This window comes from Salvia splendens, chromosome 20 (assembly GCF_004379255.2).
Source record: "Salvia splendens isolate huo1 chromosome 20, SspV2, whole genome shotgun sequence".
Lineage (NCBI taxonomy): Eukaryota > Viridiplantae > Streptophyta > Magnoliopsida > Lamiales > Lamiaceae > Salvia > Salvia splendens.
In genome coordinates this window covers 15,819,798-15,839,081 of record NC_056051.1, presented here as the reverse complement: position 1 = coordinate 15,839,081, position 19,284 = coordinate 15,819,798, and the positions used below count along the sequence as shown (strand labels likewise).

General features: G+C 42.4%; 1 protein-coding gene across 1 annotated transcript; it reads right to left on the bottom strand.

The window, feature by feature from the left end:
- Nucleotides 1–7,262: 7,262 nt before the first annotated feature.
- Nucleotides 7,263–9,615, bottom strand: LOC121782047. The gene is made up of 2 exons (XM_042179751.1): nucleotides 7,994–9,615; nucleotides 7,263–7,848 (listed from the first exon to the last, which is right to left on the bottom strand). Exons 1-2 carry the CDS (start codon nucleotides 8,399–8,401, stop codon nucleotides 7,630–7,632), a joined length of 627 nt encoding a protein of 208 aa, XP_042035685.1. The 5' UTR covers nucleotides 8,402–9,615; the 3' UTR covers nucleotides 7,263–7,629.
- Between the last annotated feature and the right edge of the window lie 9,669 nt (nucleotides 9,616–19,284).

Here is a 19,284-nt window from a genome sequence, read left to right as displayed (position 1 = left end):
TGACTAAGATTTTCTTCCTTTTTATGGGATATGGTCAATAATTTCAGGAAATGGCACTTTAATACGTTTGCTTTTTTTTTCTTGACTAAGATTTTCTTCCTTTTTATGGGATATGGTCAATAATTTCAGGAAATGGCACTTTAATCATACACGGCATTCATTGTTATTAAAATAAAAAGGAATGATACAACTTTTGTAAATAGGAACGTGAATTAATTTAAAAAATGTTGCAACTGAATTAATCTTCCCTCCGTCCGTGATTAATTTAAGAAATTGTTTAACTTTATGTAGTAAAGTAGGTAGAAAAGTTAGTGGAATGTGAGACCAACTTTTATATATTGATTTTATAATAAAATGTAATTGAAATGTAGGATTCACTTATCAAATATAGTAAAAGTGAAATGGGATATTTATTGGTGGACGGACGAAAAAGGAAAAATAAGATATTTAATTGTAGACGGAGGGAGTATAAGATAAAATAAAAAATTAATAATAATTTTAATTAAAAAAAGTTAATTAAATTCTGAAATCCATTAAAAAATCCAATCAAATTAAGAATATAATATAAAAACCTCTTAAATAAAATGAATTAGTATAAGGACTTAATGAAACTATAGATTGTAAAATGACATCTTTTTTTAGGTCACTGAATTGTAGATTGATATCAATATAGTGAGATTATTTTACTTTGATTTAATATCGTTTAAACTATTTTTTTGAGAAAAAAATTGTCTGAAATACTCTTAGGTACAGTTGATTACTCGTGGAGTATGTTTTATCTAAATATAAACCAAACAAACTAACAATTATATTAGATAGATATGGTATAAAAAGCGCCATCAAATGATAACATGTCATGGATTCAAGCAACTCCTAAGAAATCAACTACTACTATATGACATTGCCAATTATCATTATGATCAAACTCTATGTTCGTGGAGATGGATGTATCAGATTGCAAACTCCTAAATTGTTGCGAACTTAGTCTCTCAAAATCTCTAGTTGTAGGTAGAAAATAAAGTGGACCTTATTTAGTAGTAAGATACTTCTCCTTTGTTCATAGGCGGGGAGTTTGAGTCATTACGAGGGTAAATAGAGAACCATTATTGATAATTATTTTTTTCAAAAAAAATTCCAATTCCAAAGTAACAAAAAATGAAATTCATTATTTTAGTGTTTATCAAGTTCTTTATTGTGATTCACTCTAATATTCCTTCTAACTAAGCTACACGATATATTTGTCACACTTAAATCATGTAAACAAATTCTAAACTCTATTGTTCATTATAACAATTTACTCGGTAAACAACCCGAGCAAAAAGTAAGTAAGTAAGTGATAAGTGTTCGTCGTCCGAAAGTAAATAGATTTGAAGCATAGTCAATGAAATTGTGGTTTAGTTAAGGTTACGAACTAGCCAATTGAAGTTGTAGTCTTGGTCGTTCGAATTGTTCCAATATTTGAAACTGAAAAGTATGGAGTGGTTTAGTTTGCCGTCTATGGTTTCTCAAGAAAAGGGAAGGCTCCTCTTAGTGATTCCCATTTCATGGCATGCAAGAAATGTAACTATTGTTTAGTTTGACATTTATGGTTTCTGTAGTTTAAATTCTGGTGTTTGGTTTGGTTTTTAGGCAACTAAAGAATAACTTGTAATTCCATACATACCCTCATATATTTTTTTTCCAATATTATCCTCCACAATTGACCGCCTCTCTTCACCCTTTTCATCGCGATTTTTGTCTCTACTAGTCAGGCAACGCTTGAACATCGATTTGCTGGAGAATCCGAGAAACTGCCCACGGTAAACCTATTCTGGACCACTTTTTTATCTGATTTCCCCGATCTGTCAAGAGGTATATGCCAGAATAATAAGGTTAACTTGAACAACGACGCACTGATTTCTACTTCTATGACATTCGTTGATCGTTTAACTTGATCCTCATCAGTCCATGCTTTTGGTGACCAAAAGTCACCCATCCGGGTGGAACATTCTATATTGCGCGGCTTCCGTAAAACGGTCATAACTCCCTCGTCCAGACTCCGATTGAAGCGTGTAAGATGCTCACGCGAAATTCTTTCGAAGACAAAGACATTGGTCCTTTTCAAAGAATTTGGACGTCATCTCGATAGGCTGATCACTGGTTGAATCCAGTTGTATATGAAATCCTCAATGCACGGCTTCCATGATCGTATCAAGCACGTCCGTGCCGACGGCAAATGCGCAGTAGCGAGCACGACACCTGATCTTCCGCAAGAGCACTGATGTGGATGCTCTAATACTACTGCAATATATACTACTCCATCCGTCCACAAAAAATAGGGCACATTTACCATTTTTGGCCGTCCACAAAAAATAGAGCACATTCATTTACGGAAAGTTTTCAACAAAATAATAACCCTACACATCATTTTATTTACCTCTTATGCAATTAGAATTAAAACTTCTCTCTTACACTAACACTACTTCTCTCCTACTTTTTCTCCTTCTCTCTTACTTTTTTCCCTTCTATCTTACTTTACCAATTCTACATTAAAACTTGTGTCATACATCAATTGCCCTATTTTTTGTGGACGGAGAGAGTATTAATTTCACGATTGTAATGCAATAATTTAAATAATACTACAAATATTTAAATATTTCATTTTTAGATGAAACTACAAAGGTTTAAATAATTTGTTTTGAAAAAATATACGAACATTTATTAATAACACAAAAAAATTTGGTCTTAAAATCACAACAGAAGTACATAAATATTCAAAAATCACAGGTTTGGTGTCCTCCTCAAATAGCTAAATGGACAAATTCAACCCACAATGGCTAAAGGGTAGAATAGTAAAGAGCGTGACTAAGTTTGGGATTTATGGAACTTTTTGACGGAAAATGTGATTTTGTAAATGTTAGGTAATAAAAAGGTTGAAACCCCATTTTCTATGTACTAGTTTTGTAGTTTACTCTTGTTTTTATATTCTCTATTAGCCACTCCACTACTATCTGTCAGAAGATACACGAAATCAAGGAGAAGATCAAGGAGAAGATCACACCAAATCAGGGGAATTATATGGAAAATATATTATAATTAATTGTAAATTAGGGTTACCTTATATGTAGAATATCCTAGTCTATATAACATGTAATCGGTATGTCCACAATGAATAACACGAATAATTTCCCCTACGAGTTCTAATATGGCATCAGAGCCAGAAATCGAACTTGGCTCAAAGAAGTTTCATCATAGCTGATAATACCTTTCCCGACCTCTTTTTCCGGCCGAAATCAAGCCACCCGAATACCTTTCCCGACCTTTTCCGACCAGAATCAAACCATCCGAAATACCAACCTACACAGAGGATACAAAGGATGCAAATCAGATCGTGAGTCTCAGAAACAGCAAGAGTATCACAGTACCATTCAAGTTGAATGGTAGGAACTACCCGTTATGGGCACGGCTAATCAAAGTAAAGATTGGAGGCAGGGGTGCATACCCACACATCAAGAACGATCCCCCAGAACCGGGGAGCAAAGGCTATGACGAATGGGAAGAGAATGACCTTGTGGTATTCTCGTGGATTGTCGATAACATTGAAAATGCCATTATTGCGGATTTCGCACACCATCAGACCTCGAAAGCCATGTGGGACAACCACGCCGTCACATTCGAAAGCAAAGTCGACCGATACATCATCCATGACCTGGAAGAAAAGGCGATCAACATCAAGCAGAGAAGCATGGATCTTGAAACATATTACAGAAAGATCCACGGATTGTGGATTAACATAGATCGAAGTCAGAAACAACCAATCAGCTGTTGTGACAAGGGGGTCGAACAATTCAGAAATTACTCCAATTCGAAAAGGCTTATCAAGTTCCTGACTGGATTAAATCAGAAATATGACTCAATCCGTAGGGAGATCTTGAAGGAAGAACCGGCGCCATCATTGGAGGCGGCATACAGGTGGGTGAAGACGGAGGTGGCTCGACGGAGAATCATGCCATCGACGTCGCCCTCACCCACCGACGAAGCCAGCGGTGGAACCGAATCATCATTTGGCGGAGGGATCGGACAAGGGCTTATCGCACAGAACCAGCGACCACTGCACCGACTCAACGCGCCATCGCCGCGACCCGCGGCCACCAGCCGGCAGGGAAACAGACCCGACACCTCCAAGTTGTGCTGCTCCCATTGTGGAAGGCAAAAACATATGTGGGAAACTTGCTTCAAACGGATCGGTTACCCGGAGTGGTGGGAGGAATGACAGAATGCAAAGACGTTCCCGGCCCAGGCGAAAATAGCCATAGGCGTGAATGGAGAATGAGTCTCGCGGCGAACCGAGGCCGGGAACCATTGGGAATCAACCGGAACGGGGGTACGTCAGGAGCCTCCACAGGCCGCCGGCAACGTGAGGGGCGTCGGAAATTTGACTAAGTGGACGGAAATCGGAGGAAACGGAGGAATCGGAGTAAGCGGCGCAGTGAAAGGAGGTAAAGGGTTTGGATATAATCCAAACCCTAAATCAACTTTGCCTTATTATTATTTACCTCCCCAGAAACATGTGAAATACAAAAACAGGCCCCACCCACTTATGCATGAACCCCCAGATTTTCAGAAAATTCGAAAAGGCCCCCCAGCTGTTAATAAATCCAAAAATAGCCCCAATTTTGTGTCAAAGAATATTTTTTCACCCTTACGAGAAATTTCCGTTGCATTCCATGTTTATGATATCTCTGAAAAAAATTCAAAAGATTGGATATTTGATTGTGGGGCAACTGACACCATGACTCCGGATAAAAATGACTTTGTTGATTATACTGAAGATTCTGATAGATCATATATTCGAACTGCGAATGAGGAATTAATTACTGTTGTGGGATCCGGCACTATTGAAATATCACCTACACTACGGCTCAAAAACTGTCTTTATGTTCCGACCCTATCCCAAAGATTGATGTCTATAAGTCATGTGACGAAAGAATTGAACTGCACACTCCTAATGCATCATGATTTTTGTATTCTGCAGGATATTCAGACGAGGAGGATTCTTGGGCGTGGCACTGAGAAGCAGGGGCTCTACTACGTGGACGAGATTGCTCAAACTGGAAGTGCGATGCTGGCTCACGGATCCACGAAACGGGAAACTTGGCTTTGGCACCGAAGACTAGGACACCCCTCTCCTGGTTACTTTAAATTACTTTACCCAAATCTTTCTATTCCTTCTAATTTTTCTTGCGAGACTTGTGTTTTGGCCAAGAGCCACAAACAGATTTTTAAACCTACGAATACTCGAATGCTATCCATGTTTTCCTTAGTACACTCTGATGTTTGGGGCCCTGCGCCTTTTGTTGGTGGAAATGGCTTTCGTTATTTTGTGATATTTGTGGATGATTGTACAAGGATGACGTGGATCTATTTTTTGAAACACAAATCAGAAGTCTTTGATAAATTCTCATCATTTTTTCGACTGATCCAGACACAATTTCAAACCACCATAAAAACCCTTAGATCAGATAATGGGATGTAATTTGTTAATAGAGCTATGACCCTTTTTTGTAAAGAAAACGAAGTTACCCATCAAACTTCGTATGCATATACGCCCGAACAGAACGGGGTAGCAGAAAGGAAAAATAGGGTGATCCTAGAAATGACCAGAGCTCTCATGATTGAATCCAAAGTTCCCAAACATTTCTGGCCAGAAGCCGTCTCCACATCCATCTATCTCATAAATCTCCTACCAACCAAAATTCTTCACATGAAAACCCCTCTTGATATCCTATCGAAACAAGCCTGAATTCCCGAATACCTTAGCCTTCATCCGAAAGTCTTTGGCTGTACCGTTTATACCCACATACCTAAACATGAAAGAACGAAACTATCACCATGTGCCATCAAATGTGTCTTTGTGGGATATGGGGTAAACCAAAAGGGGTATAGATGTTTTGATCCCAATACCAAAAAAATCACTACGACCATGAACTGTAATTTTTTGGAAACCGAACTTTTCTACCACACCCACCTTAGTAGTCAGGGGGAGAGTGATCCAGATAGATCCATGGACTATCTAAGTTGGGTTGTGCCAATTCCAAACTCCTCGATCGAGGAACCAACCGATCCAGTTGTCACTTCTGCCGAGCAGGTCTTACCACAAGAGCCATCTCAGCCAAGCCCCGGAACTCCTCCTCTGACGATATCCGAGGTAATTCCTGATCCAAGCATAGTTGAGATAACAGTTACCACTGACTCTACTAAAACAGAACCCCACGACAATACAATTGATGGAGATACAGGAAGATACGTGTTCCCTTATCGGAGTACAAGGGGAATTCCACCGAAACGATACTCCCCAGAGAAGATTGGAAAGAAGAGCCGTTATGCCGTAGCAAACTTCGTGCAAGGAAATCTGACCAAAATGGCTCGAGCGTTTGAGGCTGCGTTATATGAAGAAGAGGAAATCCCACAGACAGCCGAAGAGGCGATGAAATATAAACGGTGGAAAGACGCAATGATGGTGGAAATGAAGGCGTTAATGAAGAACAGTACATGGGTATGGAGCAAGTTACCCGAAGGAGCAAAAACAGTTGGGTGCAGATGGGTATTCACGATAAAGAGGAAACCAGATGGTACTATCGACAGGTATAAAGCCCGTCTTGTGGCGAAGGAATATACACAGACTCACGATGTAGATTATGACGAGACCTTTTCACCAGTGGCGAAAATCAACACCGTCAGAGTACTATTCTCGGTCACCGCCAATAAGGAATGGCCACTTCATCAGTTTGATGTGACCAATGCTTTTCTCCATGGGGAATTGTCAAGGCCAGTGTACATGGAACCTCCACCAGGTTTCTCCGGAGACTTTCTAGATGTGGAAGTGTGCCAGCTAAAGAAGACACTGTACGGGTTAAAGCAATCCCAAGAGCATGGTTTGGCAGGTTTACAGAAGTGATGAAGAAATACGACTACGAACAGAGCAATTCAGATCATACGTTGTTCATCAAAAAGAAGAATGGCAAGATCACGTGTTTGATTATATACGTGGATGACATGATCATTACCAGAGATGATGAGGAAGAAATAGTCGAGTTGAGAAAGAATCTGTTTCATGAATTTGAGATGAAGGATCTCGGCCCACTCAAATAATTTTTTTCTTTTCATTTTGAAATTTACAAAAAAAAAGATCTTTCATACTCATAAAAATTGTGAGTATCTTCACAAAAGGCAACCAAAATCTGCACACAACTGTTTATTACCATAAGGAGGCAATGAAGGAATGTTATAAACTCACTCATTTTAAATACAACTTTTCGATCAAAATGCTTAGCAATAATATTTACCAGCAATCAGACAGCCACACCACTGAAGCAGTTCAAATACAACCCAATGTTTACAAAATATCTAAACATGACATAAAATTAATAAGTAGATCACTGTCTTAAACAAGTTCTGCAGAACAGCTTACAAGCTAGAACAAGTTCCCCACTACAACACCCAGTATACCAATGAAAGCCAAGATGAAGTTCATCTTTGCCTCTGCCCGACAACGACCGCATGATTGGCAACCAAATTCACTAGTGAGCACCCTTGTTTCTTTGGCAGATTTCATGTTAGCAACAACTTTATCCGGGCGATATCCTTGATTTAAGACGAAATCTGGGATACGACCGTCGTCAAGCCTACTATCAAACTCGTCGCACCACAAAAAAGAACTTGAATGTTTGATATTAGCTGGACATTTATAAAAAAACCTGCCACTATGTTTGGCTTCTTTCCCTGCACACAAAAGCCGCATCTTCCCCCACCACAAATGCACTCTGGTATTAGTTCACCATCTTCAGTTGATGTGTCGACATTCCCACGCTGAAATAACAAACAAAGGAAGTTCATAATACAGAAAACATATAATAAACCAAAATAACTTCAAAACCAACTGAAAAATAGGAACCACATTCGAAATGTAATCAATATAGCAACACTTATTTGTCCCTAACACAAAGAAACACACATTTAACCACATGGAATTTGCCAAGTCTTCGCGCATTCGAGTCCAATCAGATGTAGCTTCAACTTGGTCAATGTATTCCATGTCAGCATAGTCGACGTGTTCAGCTACATCTTGTGTGCCAAAATCAAGTGCTTCCTCAACTAGATCATGTGTCATTTCACCCCAGATAAAATTGTGCAGCAAATCGATATCGCTAACAAAGACAAGCTGGCTCATATGCCGGACTTGGGCAGGAATCCGACGTAGTAGAGAGTAGGGCCTAATCAAGTGCCGCCTAAGACGTCCATGCAGACGTCTACCGTGCCTCAAGTAGAGATACAAGATTCTGGTAGTTTGCAAGTGGAAAAGATTCATTATGTCTTCTACCATAATGTAAATGGTTGTAGATATGGGCAAAGGAGGTGTCATGAAATGAAGTAAAATACAAAATCAACAGGTTCAATTTTCTGCACAGAAAAAAAAGGACAAACTTTTCATTCATATGAACCAATCTGAGCTGAATATAGAAGCAAGTAGGTAGACTACCATGACCTTGTGTAAATAAAACTTAACAAGCTGAACAATGTATATAATTTTTGAGAAATTCAGACAAAATGATGTAACAACAACAAGTAGTTCAAGCTTCAAAACAACACAACAACCATATAATTTGACAAAACGCCATCAAATAGCAAGGAATAAACTTGGTTCATACATCCACGCGTCAGACAATGATGAATCCTTGCAGTAGAAAGCGCAAACCCTTTCAAAATATTTTCAATTTTCCCACTTACCAGTCAATCAACAGGTAGGAGAAGAGTAAACTGTAAGGGACGAGTATAAAGCATCAACCTTACAAATGAAAGATTCCTGTCCAATTTAACGAACTTACTGGGTTGTTGTTCTCGCCGAGGCTACGATTATTCCTTGCACTACGTTAATGTATATTGTGGGCTGTGCACAACAGATCTCTTCAAGGCAGCAGACTAGAATCTGATTGTCAATTTAAAAATTGGAAGATGTGAGAGGGGGGAAATAGAGGGAGTAATTGAATCCTTGGACATCTAACATCGAGCGTTCTTAAATCCACCGGTGGTGTTGAGTCAGACACGAAATCAGAACAGCAAGTCAATGATCTACCAAGAAAATACAAAACATTATCTTACCGTTTTCTGCTATTGCTCCTTCTTCCTCTTCGATTTCTTCGTGTACCTCAAAAATCCGGTTTGTAGGGTTCCATTTTTGGGTGTTGAGGTTGGTGAAAAATGAGTAAATGATGTTGACTATTTTCAAATAGAAGAATGACTGAGGGGTACTTTGGAAGAAAAAGTGTTATCAGACACTTTTTCGAAGCAAGATATCTGTATCGCAACTTCAGTAGGTAGATAAGAAGCAGCTTCAATCTTAGTGAACAGTGCGGCCGAAGGGGTTAAACACTGGCTTGACTTGGTCACCAATTTGACAACCAAACGTAAGTTTCATACAGTTTCACATCCTTATATTTGTGAAACATAGTAACCAAACCAGCCCTAAATGTAACCTCATTAATGACATAATATGACATTTGACACAACAACAAAAGCAGTGAGGAACAAATACTCGTCTTACCTTCATGGGTTATCCCAAATTGGTTCCCACCCAAATACCAAGTTCGTATTTACATTCCAGGCAATTTCGTCCGTGTCGAGTTCCATTTTGAAGGCGTCTATGCTCGAAGAATTGGAAACACCCGTACAACTCTCGTCATGTGAAGGTCACTCCGAACTTAGTTGTGAGCACACTCACGACTTGCTCGAGGAGATAAAATGGAATGATGAAGTCATCCTAGTTCGATGTGCTCTTCGAGTTGGCTATGATCTACCTCGACATCCAGTTAGTTTTGTAGAAAAAGAACACTTGCCCAGGGATTCTTCCAACCATTGGGTATTCAAGTAGTGAAGGTTATGTGAAAGAGACAATAGGATGGGCTGTGCCCTTCGGAGTACGCTCCATCGCGTCTTCAGCACAACGAATGTTTGTTCAATAATATTGTGCGCTTTAGTATCTCCCATATTGTATAGGTCAACAACGTTCTGAGGCATATCTGCATTCGAGCCCCATTCTTTGAGGTGGTATCGATCACCTCTGTAAGGTGTCAAAAATCCATGGCTATTGGCATAACCATTGTCACAGAGGTATTAGTTCCCTAGGAAAGGAGGAATGGTATTTGTTCAGAAAAAATAAGTACATCATAGCAAGCAAATAATTACACACAAGGTTGGAGACAATACCCAAAGGTACTCTCAAACCATAGGGCCGGTTTACTGCATCCCTCAAAACATGAGCATCACCGGTAAATCCCTCCCATCCCGGTAGAACATTTTGAGGGCATTAGGGACCAAAACGCTAATGAAAGTACCGTCTAGAGCGCCAAGACAACCCTACAAGAAATATAATGTATTCATCCAACAAAATCAGACACATAGCAAGTGATCAATACAATGCAATGAATGTCAATAACTAACTTCAGTTGATGAAACAATACCTTGAAGTGTTTTCATCTCAAATGGATACATGTGTTGGAAACTGGCTTAGGATTCACAATAAACAATGTGTGCATGTTTATGATAGCCCGTAGTACTTCGTGGACGTAGTAGAAAACTATTTGGCCTGAATACAAAAAGTCAATCTAGAGACGCGATTCTTTTTATGATGGGCTAGTACGCTTAGAAATATGACCGTCCGTTCTTCAATGTAGACCGACCTTCTGTCATGAAGAGTTCCAAGCCGTCAGCATAAAGTGCATAGTCTACCAAACGCATTCCTATCCATCATAAGGTTGACTAAGCAATCAATGTTGGTAACGTCGACTAACTTTTTCATATGACCAACTTGTGTGTCTATGAAGTCGTGGAGTTTAGAGTAGCGTGTGTTTATATGTTGTGAGGTCGAGACACCAAGTCTTATGAATCCACTAGATCACTTGGTCTAGGAACTCAATGTAACTCAGAATACTCTGTCGTTGTACACATAAAACTCCCCTTCAAAGATCCCTCAACCCGAATACTATAAATTAGTATAGAGAAGCAGGGGTCGATCCCACGAAGATGGACACGTAAGAGAGCATTTAGAGACTCTTGACAAAGGCGGCTGCTGCCACGCAAACAGGGTTGAGGTATAACTACTACTAGACCTAGGCAGGAAATGTAAACGCTAGACCTAGAAAACTGTAAACATGCTGAGATCAAACATCATCGAGACTTTGGTATATTAAACTCACTTCCTAGACCGTGTAAACGACTACCTAATTTAGATAGACAGAAATCAACTAACAGTGGGGACCATGACCCAGAAATAGCGCGTACGGTTAATAAAGCTGCAAATAACTAACTGAGCACTTAACTAACACGGCATGCATTTCTTCAACGGAATTAAACACGGAGATGAAGGAAACAGAGCACATACCTAGATTCGAACTGAATGTAGAGATTTGGTTGTCGGAAACTAACGACCAACCGGAAATAACACAGATCTAAATATACTAGATGAAATGAAATGAAAACACGAAGACTAGGCATCAAAATAAACCAACTCTGCTCAGATCTCACGTCGAACGCTTAATCCACTTCGGATCCAAGCAATCCGAAACCAACAACAACTAGATTCCACTCCATAACTTCCGATCTAACAGATCTACTCCGATCAACTCCGAATTTAAACGTTTCCTGGCCCTGGTAATTGTTCTGAAAATTCCTTTGGTGTGGTGGTACATAAGAGTTCCCCTGATTGCTCTGATTTCTGTTTCCCCAGTTTGGGTGGTCTCCTTGGTTACGATTGATCCAGTTGCCCTGCCCTTCTTGATTCCTTCCTGACCAGTTACCTTGTCTTTTGGGCTGAGGTGCAAACTGCTGACTTTGTTGTGGTTCCAGCTGATTCTGTTCATTGTCAGTCCATCTGAAATTTGGATGGTTTCTCCAATGCGCATCTCTCTGTCTCCCTGGATTCCAGCTCCCATCGGGATTCCAACTTCCCATTGCATTGACCTGGGCCTGATAATCTCCTTCCTGGGTCCCGTAATATTGTTGCATTTGATTATCTCCTGGACCAGGAGATTTCTCCTTCCCTTGTGAAGCCAGTGGAATCGTCTTTTCAATCGCGTTCAAAAGAGCCTTCTCGAGCCTATCAATCCTTGCTTCGACTTTGTCATCTTCTTGTTCTCTCACAGCATGCACCGATCCTCTTTTCACTGCATTCCTAGGGTTATCGTATGCCTTCTTAGCGTCAATCAACTTCCCTAGGATCTCTTTTGCCTCACTTCCCCTTTTTCTTGTGAAATTTCCCCCACTCGAGGAGTTCATTAAGTCCTTTGACTCGGGAGTTGCTCCTTCGTAAAACAGAGAGTAGGTCTCTGCCTCTATCATTCGGTGATTCGGGCATGCATCCAACAACCCCTTAAATCTCGACCAATACTGACTCAACGATTCATCGTAATCTTGCTGCACTCTAGTATTTCTTTCTTAAGTGCATTCGTCTTGTTGGATGGGAAGAAATAATCTAAGAATTCTAACTTGAAGTCCCTCCACGTGCGGATAGAATCCGGAGGCAACCTCAATAGCCACGTATTAGCTTCCCCCTTCAAGGTAAACGGAATCGCTCGTAGGCGATAATCCTCCTCTGTTGCATCATTCGGCCTCTTCTGAATACCACATAACTTACTGAATTCATTTAAGAACTCATACGGACACTCATTTCTACGCCCAGAGAACGTCGGCAAGATGCCGAGTACGTTTGTCTTGATCTCGATAGTCCTATGGCGTGGATTCATCACTATAGCTTGAGCTGGTTCTCCATCTAAATGGGCAGTGAGAGAGCCGATTTCTGGATCTGGGTCTACCACCTGCGCCATGACTACTTCCTCTTCTTCCCCTGTTTCTGACTCTGTTTCTGATTCGGGTGGTGATTCTGGATCTTCGCGTCCTGATGACGTCCAAGATTCGTCGCTAGTAAATTCACTCGGAAACGGGCCTCCCGTGGTGAACCATGATCTGGTGGTCACAGTAGAGACTGTATCCTTAACTCGCCAATCAAACTGGTCGTGTTTCCACCCAGATGAGTTGCTCCAGTAGGTAGACCTTGAGCCTCTGCTCATAAACTGCAAACAAAAGAGAAAGAAAACAAATCAAAACTATTTACACCACAGACTCTGAACACTAACACTAAGCACGCCATCCATCCCCGGCAACGGCGCCATTTGAAGTGAGTTGGGCCTGCCTCTCGACTCTAATGTCGAATGACTAGACTCAGGAGTAAGCAAGTGTGCACATATGAGAATTAATGCAAGGCTCAGTCCAGACACAACGCTCCTTAAATCCACTGGATCACTGGGTCCAGGAACTCAAGAGAACTACAGTGTTTTTGTCGTTGGACACACTCGACTCCCCTTCAAAAAATAAATCCCTCAACCCGAATACTATGAATTAGTATAGGGAAGTGGGGTCGATCCCACAGAGATGGATTCGCAGGGTAGTGCTAAGAGACTATGGAAACAAACGGCTGCTGCCACGCAAAGGGGTTGAGATTTTAACTACCACTAGATCTAGGCAAGAAATGTAAACGCTAGACCTAGGACACAGAAAACTTACTGGAATCAGACATCAAATCCGAAAGACACAATCACTTCCTTGACTGAGTAAATAACTAACTGATTGAGACTAGGCAGAAAGAATAAAACAGCGGGGAACATGATTCCAAATATAGCAAGTACGGTAAAAAGCTGCAGATAACAGATCAGCTCCAGCTAGCTTCGCATGCAAAGTTCCTAACAGATTCAGAAACGCAAATGCAGAAAACAGAGCATACTCCCAGATTCGAACAGAATATAGAAATTGAGATGCCGGAACTTGCTACGAATCGGAAATAAACCAGATCTACGTAAACTAGGCGGAATGAAATGAAAACACGTAAGCTAGGCATGAAATTTAAACACTCCTGCTCAGAATCACGCCGGACGCTTAATCCACTCCGGATCCAAGCAATCCAAACTCAACAATCAACTAAATCAACTCCATAACTCCGATTCTAACAGATCTGCTCCGATCACCGCCAAATTCAATCAATCAAGAACAATCTGCAAACAAATCACAAACTCCAGCAAAACCCAACCTCCGATTCATCCAAAAACAGAACCATTCTTCAGATCCAAACGAAAAATATCAGCAAATAATCAGAAACCAACTGCAAAAAAATAAACAACTCCGACAATCCAACTCGAAATCAAGCGAACTCAACCAGCAAACCAGAAATGAACACAATAGACGTAAGCGAAAGTAAAATCTGGAATAAAACAGGAAATATTGGTTAACAAAAGAAAACCGAGTTTCGAACAGCGAAGCTCGGCGGAATCAGTGTAAATAGCAACGGAAATGTAAATTGTTTCTTCGCCCTTGAACTAGGACGGTGTTACAACCCTCGAACCACTCTCGGAAAGCTAAAACGTGAACCCCAGCCAAGTGCTAACTGGAATCTCTCGCGAATTTGGAGTCAAGTGTGTGGAAAGGTGAATCGAGCAAGGGGCTGTTAGTGAGGCCTCCACCCGAGAAGGTCCCTCCAGCCTGCATGCTTCTCCCTTTTATAGATGCGGACATAGCCTTCTAGAGTTTTCGTAGAAATCCCTATTCTACCCTTCAACTCCGAGGCTTCCTCCGTCTAGCAATTTTCTTCCAATTGTTCACCCTTTCGCCAGTTTCCTAGGACCATGCAAGCGTCCTCTTCTTTTCCTGGATCTGGCGAAAAACTTCACATACCTGACTTAATTCAATGCGTTAGACCCAGTAATTTCATGAAATGAACCCCTAGACCGATGCATGAAATTAGCATTATCAGTAATGATTTGGGTGGATGTTCCTAAGGCTCTAGGTTCAAAATTTCTGCTTTATTGAGGTGGGGGAACTGTGTGCATTTGGGCTCTTGGTTGTTGCTTCTCTTGGCTGGCGCTTCTGGCTATGATCTCCAACTGGTCAGTAGCTTCTTGTGGCTTCGCCACCCTTATTCCTTCTCTTTCTTTTTGTGGCCATGTTTTTCTGACCATTTTCTTTTATCTTTTTTTTTTCTTCTTTCTTTCCCCCTTTTTTTTTCTTTGTGGCTTCGCCACCATTATACCTTCTTCTTCTTTTTTTTGGACCTGGGATAACTCCCTGGTCGATTTTCTTTCAAACTTTCTTGCCCAGCTGGATTCTGCTTTCTTGTACACCTTCTGGCCAGTAAGCTCCAATCGTCTCATGCCTTGCACACACAATCCCAGTGGCTAGGGGTGTATATCTGGGTACAAAGAGTTAAGAAAATGGGTTCTAAAGGTGGTTTTTTTTTGGGGGGGGGGTTTCCTACTGCTTTCAGTGTTCGCTACTCGTGGTCACTTCATCTTAGGTAGTTCGTGGCAGCCGTTCTTTTCTTTTCAAAATATGTGGAAAGTGGTTCCACTTAAAGCTTATAACTCACATTTTAAGAGGGCTCTAAGGATGGGCTTTTCCCTCATACTTACGTCATCTATCCTGGCTAGGAGGTACTAAGGGGGGTAGTTTCTGTTTTCCAGCATGTCGTATCTCCCTCAATTCCCCTCACCGTCAGCTCAGGACAGTTGAGTTTTAAGCTCAATCAACACACAAAAGAAAAAAAACTAGACCTAACAAGACACTAACACAAGCACAAACACAGACTTCACATATACACATGTCATACTGGCCAGTGCAATCCCCATCCCACTTCACACGTGTCTGCCCCAGATGAGGCTGTGAAGTGGAAAAAGGTAATGGCCAGTATGGCAGACACACAGACATACCAAAACACAACAAAACATGCATATACTAAAAACTTCTCACACTTAGACTATACAATAGGCTAAGTGGGAGGAGTTACAAATCAACAGAAACCAACAAAAACAAACAACTATATACTTAACTCCTCACACTTAGACCATGTAATGGGCTAAGTGTGGGCCAACATGCTTACGAAAAATAACAAACAAGAAAACACAGAAAACATGCGCCAAAGAAACACAAATTACACTACCTAAACAACCATCAAAACACATACAGAAATACGAAAAACTAAAAAAAATAGAAACCTAAAAAAAAAAACCAACTGGTCAGTAAGGGGTGGTCTATCAGTGTCGCCTGCTCCTTCGCGACGCAGGTGGTGCAGGTGGTTGTTCCCTATCAGTTCCGGTCTGGTCCTCATCAAACTCCGCCGGCTCCTCAGCATTCGCCGACACCTCGGCCTCACCTTCTTCTGTCTCAGGTATCTGCTGTTCATCATTCCGGCCACCATGGCCACTCGGTCCAACATCTTCCTCTTGTCTTCCTTGTGCTAACACCATCAGTATCTCATCCATCACGGATGCCATCCTGGTCATTTCTGCTATCATCCGGTGGTTTTCCTCTCCTAGCTTGGTTACTATCGTCTCCAAAGCCTCTTGCCTCTGATTCTGCCTTCTCTGTCCTGCAGACTCCTTCAGGATCCCTTCCATTACTGACGCTAACCGGGTCATTTCTGATCTCATCTGTCTATTTTCCTCTGCTATTTCGTCCACAGCCTTTTCCATTCTTTCTTGCCTCTGCTCGTGTGTCGGTGCTCCCTGAGCTGCCGCTGCCCGAGCAGTGGGTAAAGCCTCCACTCCCATCGCATAGAAGTGTGGCACTCCTTGCCTCATGTATACCTTGTTCGTTCGGACGAACAAGGGGGTATCAAACAAACCTGGGGCGTCCACCATCGTCAAAGGGGATAAGTCTTCTCCCTCCGAGACGGTTATATTGTTCCTCACAAAAACTCCCAGGAAGTGGCAAAGGGAAAGATTCCGTGCGGGGTGGGTAGCGATGAGGTGGCATTGGTACGCTGTCCAGAACCCTAGGTGCAACTTCCTGCCCTTCTTAGCACACCACATGAGGTACAACTCTGTCATTGATGTCCGTACTGCAGAATTCGACTGTCCTAAAAGGTTGAAATCCAAGAAAAGTTGAACCAGGCGTAGAATAGGATCGTTGAGATGGATGGAACGGGAGATAGTGGACTGGAACTGTCCTGCCCCGGGGTGAGTCAGTTCTTCCCTGACTCTCTCTCCACTCAGGCCCTATGGCCTCTTCCAAACTGCACATTCCTAGCCGTACAGTCCATTCAATCAAACTCATCCTAATCTCACCTCCAAACACCATGAAGCTGATACACTCTTCATCCAGATTAGTAGTGACCTTGAATCAAAAGGTTGCAAAAAATTCTTTTGGCCAATTTGACCGGGACATTTAAAGCCTCATTTTCTAACAGCCATTCGAAACCCAACGCATGCAAAAGGGCGAGAAACGATTCGCGAGCTTTCAATTCATCTAAAGAAGGGAGATGAAGTACCTTCCCACACTTGATCTGCTTGCTTTTGTCGTCCTTAGTGCGGTAGGCGTCCTAGAGCTTCTTGGAGTCAAACAATTTCATCTCCTCCACCACGTCGTCTGTGAGCTTCACCGCCCAACGCTTATATCGGAGTCTCTCTGCAGGCGGATGCAATAACTCCCGATGATCGTTTGGAAGTTGTTGCTCCTTGTACTCCTCATCCTCCATGGACGTATCACTGTCCGATTCAGATTCCTCACTGACTCTGCTCTCGCCGGCTTGATGGGGTCCTCTGAGCAGCCTCAGTGATCACTATGCCAGTGTTTACGATACGCGGTTTCTTGGTACTAGGCTTTTTCTTCATAACGGCTTTTCCTTTCCGTTTCCTCTCTAGTTGGTATCTGGCTTCCTCTTCTGCTAATGACTCCTCCTGGGCAGTGGAACGGTTCTCTATATGGGTATCATCCTCCTCCGATCCCTCAGGTTCTACTGACTCGGATGCGAGGTCCAGACCCTCAGCCATCCTTTCAGTATCTTCACCCCGGCCACCTTGTGTCTGAGGGGCTTCATCGACTCCCATTGCAGAATCCCTTTGGTCGGCAGCAGGTAAGGACTCCTCCCCAGGCTTTGTGGGAGTTGCCCGTTCGTCTTCACTCACGATCTCAAGCGGATCTGCCGCTGTGTTCGGTTTAGCCTTTTTGGCTGCCCACTTTCCCAAACACCTCTGTGAAACTCTTGTTGGTTTCGGTCGTTCTGCCTTCGGACGCCCTGCAAAATTAACTGCCTCTTGACCGGTTTTGGTTTCAAAACGGGAGGCGCCACCGGTTCTGGTTCTTGGATTCTGTAGCTCGCCCTTCCTCCTCCACTTGCATTTCATCGTCCCCTGCTTTCGGTTGGGACTCCACGGGCTCAGTCCCTCTTTCTTCATTCTGCACTCCATCTACTTCTCCTACCGACTGGGAGAATTGACCTTCTGGCATCGAGGCAATGCCTTCTTATCTGCGGTTCACTCCATCCATTCCTCATCAGTCATCAAACCCTGTTTCTTGGCTGTTTCATTGAGATCTATTTCTTCTCTTACCGTTTCTTGGGGAACATGTTCTACAACCGGCATTTCCTCCACTGCACTTTCCTCCAGATGGTCTTGCTTCTCCTTTCTCAACCGTTCCGCTCTCTCCTCCGGATCAGAATCGTAATAGGCCGCAATGGCCTCAACCTCCATAGGCTTTGTTTCTTTCTGGGTCGGAGAAGGTTTTGCAGGTTCTGATGTTGCGGCTTTAACGGGAGGGTTTTCTTCTTGTGGAATCGTTGAGGAAATCGGCACGGTAAATGGAGGTTGTACCGCAGGTTGCGCGCTTGTTACTGATATGGCCACTGTCGGACTCGCTCCGGTCACGCTACCTTGCCCTCTGACTTGGTTGAAATTCGCCAACTCCGCCGCCCAGTCCCTCGTCGGATCTTGTAACCGGAGGAACTCCGCCATTGCGTCTAGGGATACCATCGGTGGGGCTAGCGGTGGCGGTTCTGACGGTTGTGGGTTTGGCGGTGGTTCTTCCCGCGGTGGATGTGTTTCAGGGGTTTCTTCTCGGCGGGTTGTAGGGGGTTTAATTTTGGTTGCGAACGCCTTCCTTCCCATGGTTTCAGTGGTGATTTCTGGGTGGAGAGTTGGATTTTGATTTCTGGGAGAGATGGAAGAAATTTTGAAAAGTGAAAATGGAGATGAGGGTTTGTGAAGGAGAAGGGTGTAGACGGTATGGTTAATTGAGGGAGAAAGAGAGAGTAGTTGTGGGTAGCCGTAACCGGCTATGGGAGGTGTCCGGTCGCGTCGTTTCAAATGAGAGACGGTTGAGAATGCTGGCTCCTGATTGGCTGGCGTGTCTCCTTTCTCTGCTCACGCGCCCCTTTCAACCGCTGTCACCCTGCAAAAGCTGCACAAGCCTTAATTAAAATTTTCGTCCTCT